The sequence below is a fragment of the Pteropus vampyrus genome, unplaced genomic scaffold, assembly GCF_000151845.1.
Source record: "Pteropus vampyrus isolate Shadow unplaced genomic scaffold, Pvam_2.0 Scaffold131, whole genome shotgun sequence".
NCBI lineage: Eukaryota > Metazoa > Chordata > Mammalia > Chiroptera > Pteropodidae > Pteropus > Pteropus vampyrus.
The window spans coordinates 2,449,957-2,460,137 of NW_011888912.1; the positions used below are offsets into that span (position 1 = coordinate 2,449,957).

General features: G+C 62.0%; 1 protein-coding gene across 1 annotated transcript in view; it reads left to right on the forward strand.

The window, feature by feature from the left end:
• Window positions 1-5,193: 5,193 nt before the first annotated feature.
• The window catches only part of LGR6 (leucine rich repeat containing G protein-coupled receptor 6), a gene marked incomplete at its 3' end in the record, with an annotated part of 25,149 nt that continues 20,161 nt past the window's right edge, over window positions 5,194-10,181 (forward strand). Inside the window, exons 1-2 of the mRNA XM_023534777.1 lie at window positions 5,194-6,211; window positions 9,320-9,535. Coding sequence (XP_023390545.1) covers window positions 6,207-6,211; window positions 9,320-9,535 — 221 coding nt within the window. The remainder of the gene's footprint in view (window positions 6,212-9,319; window positions 9,536-10,181) is intronic.

The following is a 10,181-nucleotide window of genomic DNA, read 5'->3' on the forward strand; positions in this document are numbered from 1 at the left end:
CTGAAGATCTTGTCTCAGATGTAGGACTGTGCTTCTCGGTTGCTCTTACACGCTCGTTGGCGGTCGTCGTGACTGGGTGTGGAGCTGAGAACAGGTGGCTCTGGCATCGAGGGGGTGACAAGAGGCTGGTGGCCGAGAGCCTGGCACGGGGCGGCGAGCTCAGAAAGAACGTGCCGGCAGGAGCGAGCAATGATGAGCGGGAAGGGCTGGCGGCCCCAGGGGAAGTGCAGATGCTGACGCCCCCTTCGGACACGTCAAGTTCAAGGTGCCAGTGGGTAGGGCTACCGAGCATCGGTGATGATCTGAAAAGCGGGTGTGTGTTGGGGAGGAGGGGGTGTGCACAACCCCCCTAGAGGGCTCCATGTGGAAGGCGTCACCTTCTGAGCCTTTGGAGGCTGGGGACGGCAAAGCGAGGTGCTGTCCTGCGGACCTTGGGTCCCCCCATCGTAGATAGTGACAGCAAAACAGGCCCGGGGTGCCAGGCTGGAAGGGCAGGGTGGGAGCAGACGACAACTTCGGGAGCACCCCAGGGCCAGGGCCGCAGCAGGTGCTTGGCGTGCACTGTCTGATTCGCACCCCCAAACCCCCTCTTCAGGGGTTGCAGCTCCGCCGACAGGCGAGGGGCCAGTGGCTCGGACAAGGTCGGAGCCAGCGCGTCGGGGAGGCAGCCCCCCGCAGTGCCGCTGGGCTCCGAGGCTGCGTCCTGCCCGTCGAGGCGGCAAGGGAAGCCGCTGCTGACGGCCAGCGCTGGGTGGCCCCTCCTTCCTGTCGGAAGTCAGTGTCAGGAGGAATCTAGGGGGCACGTCCCTGCCCGTGCCCCTCCGCAGAGCAGCCAGGACCGCCCAGGCTCGGGCCCCTGGAGGAGGCCCCTCTTCACCTCCACAAGGGAGGGTCTGTGCAGGGACTGTGTGGACACTCCTGGGACCACGGTGACGGGACGGTCCCCAGCAGAGAGCCAGTTCCCAGGGCGGGAGGAAGCGAGTTAGAGAGTGAGGGGTGGGGGCCGGGGCTGCTCGGCAGCACCCGCCCCACACCCCCTCCCTGATGCGCTTGCTCCCTCCCCGACCGACCGACGTGGGAGGGAGAGGTGGCGGTGCCAGCTGTGTCCCGCCAGGCTCGAGCCAAGGCCGAGAGAAACCACAGGAAGCCGGTGGAGCCTGGGGAAAGGAGGAGCGGGGTGGGGGTGCGGCGGGGGTGGGAGCCCACGGGAAAGCAACAGCACAGCCCACACCCACCTGGGACGCGGCTGGCTGGAGGAGCACTGGAGAGCTCAGTGGCAAGAATCGGGAGAAATCGGAAAAACAGCCCGACACAAACGCTTTATCACAAAGGGCGGCCACGTGAAACCAGCCAGCGAGGGGTTCGCCCCGCCGGGGGACACATGACGAGCTGGCTTCAAACCAGGACCGACGTTAGAGCCACCAGGGCCCTCACAGCCCGTGCCAGCCTGAGACACTGGTGCCCGGGCCGAGGAGCCTGGGGAGGAGAGCGTGTGCGCGTGCGTGTGTGTGCGTGCGCACGCGTGGGAGCTGAGGCCACACGTCAAAGTGCCGCGCACACCCACAAGTCTCCTTAACCCCGAAAGCCCCAGCGACGAGGCAGCTGGAGCCCAGCGAAGTGCAGCTCCTTGCCTGGGACTCACCCAGTGCAGCCGAGCGCTGCCCCAGCGTGTCCTCTAAGCCATAGGTTTAGGACCAGAGACCGCCTGGCTCTGTGGCTAAGTATCTGTGGGGCCACGGGCAGGTCACCTGCCCTCTCTGGGCCTAAGGATCGAGGTCCCCGTCTCTAGAGTGGGAGGGTCAGTGGGGTGATTGGCAGTGAATGTCCCTTAGAGGAATAGGCTTCCTGCTGGGGGTCCTGGCACTGGCCTTGAACTCCTCTGGCTGCCCTGTGCTTGTGGCTCCACAGGGGAGTTTATAAACAGCAGATGCCCCTTTCTCACTGATCAGAGGCTGGGGCCCGAGATCGGGGTGCCAAGCCCCTCCGGTTGGGGGCTGTGACTGCTGGCCGAGCTGCACAGACATGCCGTCCACACAGGGGTGGTGTCAGCTGCCTGGGGAGCAAGGGGCATCTGCGAGATTGATCCCCGGAGCCCTTGGCCTTGATCTGCACCCCCTTGACCCTGACAGGGGGCCTGGAGCTGGCTGTGCCTCGTCACCACCCATGTGGGAAGCTCAGTGAGACGCTTCCAGGCTTTTTCTGGGAATGGACCTGTTTTAGCCTTGCAAGGAGCAGCCTGGGAGGGGAGGGCCCTGCTCCATGCCCGTGGGACATGCGGAGCCAGGGGTAACAAGCAGGGCCCCCTCCCTGTGGAGGGCACAGAGCCCGGCACGCAAACTCGCCCTCAGCCTCCTTGGTGCAAACCTGCAAGAGGCCCCCAGGGAGGCCTGGCGATTTTGGGACAAGAAGCTCGTTACAGGAACTGAGGACCCCCAAAGGCGGAGAGAGGGGGACGCCATGGGGGATGACAGTGCCTCGGGGGTGACCCGGGCGTGCGGGCGTGCGGGGAACTTATGCAGTGGTGCTTCTCGAGGCGCCCTGCCCAGCAGCAGCATTGCTGGGACCTGCCGGGGACACAAGCTCCCAGCTACGGAGCCAGAACCTCGGGGTGGGCCTCACAGTCTGGTTCTGAGGCCCCCTGAGGGCTCGGCCTGTCCTGGAAGAGGGGGTGGCTTTGCTTCCTGGGGTGCATAGCACAGTGCCATGGGCAGCTTGAAACGCAGCAGCTCACTCCCTCCCGGCTGCATCTGCGTCTGCGTCGCGGTGCGTGCTGGGCCGCGGGCCCCCTTCCCTGCTCCTCCGCTCCCCTGGCTGCCTTCCCCTCCATGAGGCTCCTCCTGCAGGGCCTGGTGACTCTTGTGAGAATGCCCGTGCCCCAGTGATCCCGGCCCTACCTCAGGAGGCTTAACTTGATTGCACCTGCAAAGACCCTTTTTCCAGATATGATCCTGTTCACAGGTCCTGGGAGTGAGGGTGTGGCCTTACCTTCTGGGGACCCACCGCTCAACCCACTGTGAGGGGCAGGGGACAGCAGAGGCCAGCGGGAGCGTGCGTGGGGTGCGAAGTGCGTCGGGGGAAACAGGCCGTAGAGCGGTGGCCCCTGGGCCAGCTGCGCTGCATGAGGTGGCTGGCAAAGCAAGGCTCAGAGCCGGCGGCAGGGACGAGCGGCAAGGCCCGAGGCCTGGGGGTCCCGGTCACTCTGGGGAGGCCCGTCTGCCATGGCGAAGTCCTCAAGGGGAGGGCCTCGGGGAGCCAGTGACCACTGTCAGCACCCCCCACCACGCCTGCTATGCTGTGGGGCCTGGACGAAGTGTCCCCAGGGACATGCGAGGTGGCACGCGGCCTCCCTGGCATGGCTATTTCGGGCTCCAAGATTATATGCTACTGCGTTCGGACCTCCAGGCATTCCGGGAGTTGATTGCTGTGTGCGTCTGGGGCAGAGGCCGCCCCGAAGTGGGTGGGCGGGCGGGCACGCGGGTGGCCCCGCATATGACGAGCGTCTGAATGTGGCTGATTTGGCTGTCGGAGGTGCCAGGAGTGTCTGCGGTGGGCCGGGCCCGGGCCTGGGGACATTCTTTCAGCCATGAACGCTGCTGCGGGGGAGTCGGCCCACTCTGGGCCACCCACGAGCAGTGGGGCGCCTCAGCCTGGACTCGCGGTCCCCGCAGCCCTCCTGCCCCGAGCCCCGGAAGCCCTGCGGGTCTGGGCCCGGGAGGCTGTAGCCCCTGCCAGGACGGACTGTGGGGGCTGCAAGCTCTGATAAGCTGTAGGTGCACCTGGGCCAGGCCGAGCTGAGAGGTGGGCGACCCCCTCCCATGGGAGAGGACGGGCAGGGCTCCTCCCTCCTGAGTGAGCAGCTGATGCCAGTGCAGAGCTCTGGGTGTCCAGAAGGAAGAGGACACCCAACTACTGGTGTCTGTCCGTCCATCCCTGCATCCCTACATCTAGCCGTTCATACTTCCATCCAGCCATCATCCATCCATCCATCCATCTATCCATCTATCCATCCATCCATCTATCCATCCATCCATCCATCCATCCATCTATCCATCCATCCATCCATCATCCATCCATCCATCCATCCTCCATCTGTCCAGTCCTCCTTCCACTCAGCCTGTGGGCATCTCTCAGGAGGCTTTTAGGCCTTTAGAGAACTGACGTCATCTGACCTGCAGTGGCTGCGGGACACTGAGTGACAGTGCTGGCGGTCTCAGAAGCTCCGAGAGGGGAGGCCAGCTCTTCTTCTGGCGGGAAGGTCGGCAAAGCTGGGCCTGGGTTTGGAAGGCAGAATGCACGGGGTCCAGGGGGACACGGAGAAGGCGCCATGCAGAGAACTCCCCGAGTGTCCCCCCTCCCCCCGCTGCTCAGCCCAGAGAGGAGGGGAGAGCTGGCTGAGACCCCAGCTGGGAAGGGAGACGGCGCCCCCCACCCCCTCCCCAGCATGCATAGCTTAGCCCCTAATTACACAGTGACGCAACTTGTTTTTAGAAAACATGTTTATTTTCATTCTGACTCATTGTAGAAAATTTAGAAAATACAAAAAATAAAGAGAAGAAAATAAAATGCACCCACAGTTGTGCCGCCCAGACACGACGCCCGTGATCGTGTCTGCATGTTCCTCTGGGAACGGACACAGACACATGCTGCCCTGGTGACACGTGTGTCTTCACCGGCCGCGTCGGGGTCTGGCCTGCTGTGCCCCAAACTCATGCTGACATAGCACTGGGGACGTCATTTCAGGATTTTTAAAAATTAAGGTACAACTCACACAGCATAAAATTCACCCTTTTAAAGCAGACGGTTTGGTGGTTTTTAGCCTGTTTACAAACGTGTGGGATTGTCACTGCCAAGTCCAGAGCAGCTTCATCACCCTCCGCAAGAAAACTTCGGTTCACTGGCAGCCCCCTCCCCCCCCGCAGCCCTGACGGCGCCTGCCCACTGCCCGCCACGCCGGACGGTTCCCACGGAGGGACCCGCACGGCGTGTAGCTCTGTGAGTCTGGCTTGCCCCGCTCCGCACGTTCTCGGGGTTCATCCACCCGTGTCGGCCCTTCGTTCCTTTTCACGCGGTCATGGACGTCGGGTGGCTGCCATGCACTCCTGTGCAGACAGACGCAGTTTCAGCTCCGCTGGGTGAACACGTGCAGTGGAGTTGCCGGCCACGCGGTCACTCTGTGCTCCTCTTTCTGAGGGGCTGCCAGCCTGTTTTCGGGGTGGCTGCACCAGCTCACATCCCCTCTGGCAGTGCCCGAGGCCCCGACCTGTCCGTGTCCAGGGTTGGGGAGACTTATGGCTATGTCTTCGTCTGGGAGCTGGGTAGAGTTTTAGGTCTTCGATCTGTTGTGAGTTAATTTTGTATGTGGCGAGGGGTAGAGGTCCACTTTTACTCTTTGGTCTGTAGATAGCCAGCATAACATTTCATCACCCCAAAACAAAGATTATCCTTTCCCCCACTGAATTGTCTTAGCGCCTTGTTGATAATCAGCCACCCACAAATGCGGGATTCCCATCTGGATGCTCAAGTCCTCCGCGTTTCTGCCCCTCTGTCTCAGTGATGTGGCTCTGTAGTAAGTTTTGGAATGCGGGCGTGGGAATGCTCCAGCTTTGTTCTTTGCTTAGGCTGCTCTGGGTCCCTTGCATTCCCAGATGAACTTTAGGATCGGCTAAGTCAATTTCTGTGAAAAAAAAAATAAAACAGAAAGAACTCTGGGAGTTTGATAGGATTGTCTGGCACGCACAGATCAGTTTGGGGAGAGTGGCCATCTTAACGGCACTAAGCCTTCCAGCCCCCAAATACGTGACGTCTTTCCATTTATTTGAGTACCCTTTAATTTCTTTAACTGGACGGTGGGAAGGGCTGGGCCCCGAGTCGGGGGCTGAGAGGGACAGTGCCCCTCCCCTCTCGTAGACCTGTGAACGCGCGGCTCGGTTTCCTCTGGAACCTCTTAGGAAGAGTCTACTGGGGGCGACCGGATGTCACTTAGGGTTCCTAACCGTCTGACGTCACGGCCCCTGTGTGGAGCGGCGAGTTGGGAAACCCCCGTTGTCCACCTCTTCCTCTGCCGACCGCAGCTGCTCGTCACCAGGCAGGCATCCAGGCCCCGGGGGACCACAGCGCCTGGCTCTCGGGCCATCTCAGACAGCCCGGGAGGGACCCCAGAAGCCAGCCTCCCGTGAGGGACCAGATGGCTGGAGGCAGGAGGGCGGATGAGGTGGCTTTTTGTGGTCCCTGCCCCAGGATTCCGGGACAGCTGCCCACAGCGCTGGCCTCCCGCCCAGATCCGTAGGTCTGTGTCTTCAGGCGACGTTGCGGAAAGGTGCCCCACGCAGTCTCTCTCCGCCCCCTTCCCAGAGGGCAGGGCGGGCAATCACTTTTATATATCGCTGCAGATTAAAACTCAAGGCAGGCAGGGAGGGTGCTCAGGGGCCGCTTTGATGCACACAAAGGCGCTTCCCTGCCTGCGGCTCCCGCTCACCGGCTCCCAGGTGGAGGGGAGTGTGGTCTGGGCTCATGGGAGAACCGGCTGAGTTGCTTGTTCGTATTCAAGCCTTTGATCTATTGACAGGCTGGCAGTGAGAGGGAAGGGTCTTATTAGGGGCATAAATCAGAGTTGTGGGGGGGGGCTCCTGTAACTGTCAGCTGCCCGTGCCCCCCGCCCCCGCCACAGTGGGGTTAGCTGGAGACTGCGTCCACTTCACCCCTGCAGGACCCTTGGGGTCTCCGACCGCTGTGGCTCAGCCAGCCGCCTCTGCCCACCTCTCTGTCCCCTCACCCCCACCAACGGGAGAGTTCGGGTTCCAGCTCCTGAGTTTCTGGACCCTGTGAGGGCCTGGCACTGTGTTCCAGGTGGGTGGAGGCATGACAAGGACCCCAGAGAGGGGACCCCAATGTCAGGTTCTGCCGAGGAAGGGCTCGGGGACCAAGCTCTTGGCAAGATCTCTGCCAACCCCGTCCCCACCAGACTTGTCCTTGTCAATTCAGATGCCGTGGTGCCTGCAGGTTGAAGTGCCGGGCCCTAAAGCCCCGGGGACAGGCTAGACCCCTCTCTGCTCGTACTGTTTTCGGGGCCCAGGGCAAACACTCCTCTTCTGGGGGCCACCCTCCCCCTTCCCTGGTGAGGTGCCGGTTCCTCAGCTCTCCGTGCACGGCACACGCAGCACAGGTGCCCTGCCACACGCACACATGTGCACACATGCACACATACACAGCACGGATGCGCACAGCACATGCACACACGCACACACGTGCACACACGCACACATGCAGACATACACAGCATGGATGCACACAGCACACGCGTACATGCACACACATGCACACACATATACACAGCACGGATGCACACAGCACACACGTACATGCACACACACATGCACACACATATACACAGCACAGATGTGCACAGCACACATAAACACACACATGTGCACACAGCACACGTACACACTCACACATGCGTGTGCGCACACAGCCATGCACACACGCACACATGCACACACACACAACATGCACACGCACAGACATGCACACACACCTGCACAAACATGCATGCACACACGCACACACGTGCACACACGCACACATGCAGACATACACAGCACGGATGCACACAGCACACACGTACATGCACACACAATGCACACACATATACACAGCACAGATGTGCACAGCACACATAAACACACACATGTGCACACAGCACACGCACACACTCACACATGTGTGTGCGCACACAGCCATGCACACATGCACACATGTGTGTGCGCACACAGCCATGCACACATGCACACATGCACACATGTGTGTGCACACATGCACGCACATATGTGTGGTGTGTGTATGTGTGTACATGCATGCACACATGTGTGTGCGCACACAGCCATGCACACATGCACACATGCACACATGTGTGTGCACACATGCACACGTGGCACACACATGCATGCACGTACACACCGCATCACAGGCGGGCACCCATCTCGCTCGTGCGTGTGAGCCCCTCTGTGGCTTGCAGGATGGGGTTCTAAGGTCCCCCCTCTGCCTGGCTGGGTGGCAATTAAATATGAAAACCCATGTGAAAGGCAACCGGGCAGTCAGCTCGCTCTCCAGCACCAGAGGAGGCCTGCGCCCTGCCACCACCCTGCACTGCGGGTGTCCGTCTGACCCTGTGGCTCGACCCCTCACAGCTGACGCTGAGCCAACACCCCTACACCGTCCGTGCCAGGAGACATCAGGGTGTTCTTCAGAAACAGAACCAGCCGCCCCCCAAAACCAGCCTTTCCTGGGGCGGAGTCCGTATTTGCAGGGAGCCCCGAGTCAGGGAACCTGGGCCAGCACCCGCGCGTCTGGAGTGCCAGGCCTTGCCAGCAGAGGGCACTCCAGAGGCTTCAATGTTGGCCTGTCCACCCACAGCCGCCTCGCTGATGAGCTGGGGACCCCCTCCCAGCGGCACAAGAGACTCTGGGCCAGAAGGCCTCTGGCGAAAAGGCTTAGAGACGAGAGAACCACGTCTCAGGGCAAAATCCAGGAGTAGATCCGTGGCCACAGGCCAGCTCGTCTGGTCCCCGTGAGACCAGCTGCAAAGGTGACAGGGCTCCACCCAAGTTCTGGACCAGGAGGCAGGCAGGAGCCTGTCGGTAGGGCCCTCGGCTTGGGGGCACCTGCAGGGGGCTGGGGCGGGCAACTTCCTGCTTTTGCTGGGCTGCCGAGATCTTCCGGAGCCCACGCTGGAAGTCCTTGTCACCCAGAGCCTCTGTCTGTGCACAGACAGGAAGGGCCCCTGCCAGCTGTACACCTGTTCTGAAAAGGGGCATATCAAGGGCGTCTGCGGTGGCATCTGGGACCTCCTTAGGCTGTCGTCCGAGCCGGAGGCCCAGGGCTGTGGCGGAGACTCTCCTCACTGCTGGGTCCTGGAGGGGGACCGGGGCGGCTGCATCTTCGGGGAGCATCGTCTATGGTTAGGCCCAGAGGGAGCGGTGAGACAGTCCACTACGTGGCCTTGGAGTGCACAGGAGCGGGGACACTGGTGTCTCGCGCGAGCAGGGGAGGCCCGGAGGCCTGGGGGTGTTGGGAGGTTCCGCCGTGGGCCTAGGAGGGAGGGTTGGCGCCATAAGTAGTGACACATGGCACAGAGGGTCAAGAACTGTGGGCTGGAATGGAGGAGACGGTGGGGACTTGCAGAGGTGGCCACCGGGTGGCCAGGCCACAGCTTTAGTCCCAGGGCCCCTGGGGGCCTGCTGGGGCCTGACGTCCTGGGGACCAGTGCCAGCCCTGGTCTGCACCCTCCCTGGATTGACCCTCTGTGCCCTCTCTCCTCCAGGCGCCTGGATGCCAACATCATCTCCGTGGTCCCAGAGAGGAGCTTTGAGGGGCTGTCCTGCCTCCGCCATCTGTGGCTGGACGACAATGCACTCACCGAGGTCCCTGTCAGGGCCCTCAGCAACCTGCCCGCCCTGCAGGCCATGACCCTGGCCCTAAACCGCATCAGCCGCGTCCCCGACTTCGCCTTCCAGAATCTCAGCCGCCTCGTGGTGCTGTGAGTGCCCGGCCCCAGCCCGCCCTGCACGTGCTCAGAGGCCTGATGGCTTCGCGCTCTCTGAGCCGCTGAACCATGGCCTCATCCTCCCCTTCGTGGAATGAGGTGCGCCGTGCCCTCACGAGGTTGTCGTGAAGCCAAATGACCTTAGGGCGACAGACGGCTCCGAGAGGACCACGTCCTAACCGGACACCAGAGCTGAGGTGGCCTCCTCACTGCACGCACAGCCGCCTCACTGGTGCGTGTAAGCCCAGGGTCCGTAAACAGCATGTGACATTTAGGCGAGGCCGTCTTACGCTGTGGCCCAGGGAAGCACCCAGTCCTCCCGTCCCCGGCCTGGAGAAGCAGGGACAAGTGCCACTGGTGCAGCCGGGCCGGTGTGCGGGTGGTTAATACCTGGCCATGGCGTCCAGCAGGACGGGGCTGGGGTTAATGCTGCCTTCCCAGTGGGCACCCGAGAGGCACGTCAGCTCCCAGTTAATGCCCTGCGTGACTGGTGCGTTCACAGGGTAATCGTCGGGCGCTCGGAGGTCGTGAGAAATTGCTCTGGGTTCCACACCCTGGGGGACAGGTGTGCTGGTGATTCTGCTCCATGGCGCGTCACCCCACCTGCTCTTAGAAACCGGGAGGGGACGGTGGTCGAGGA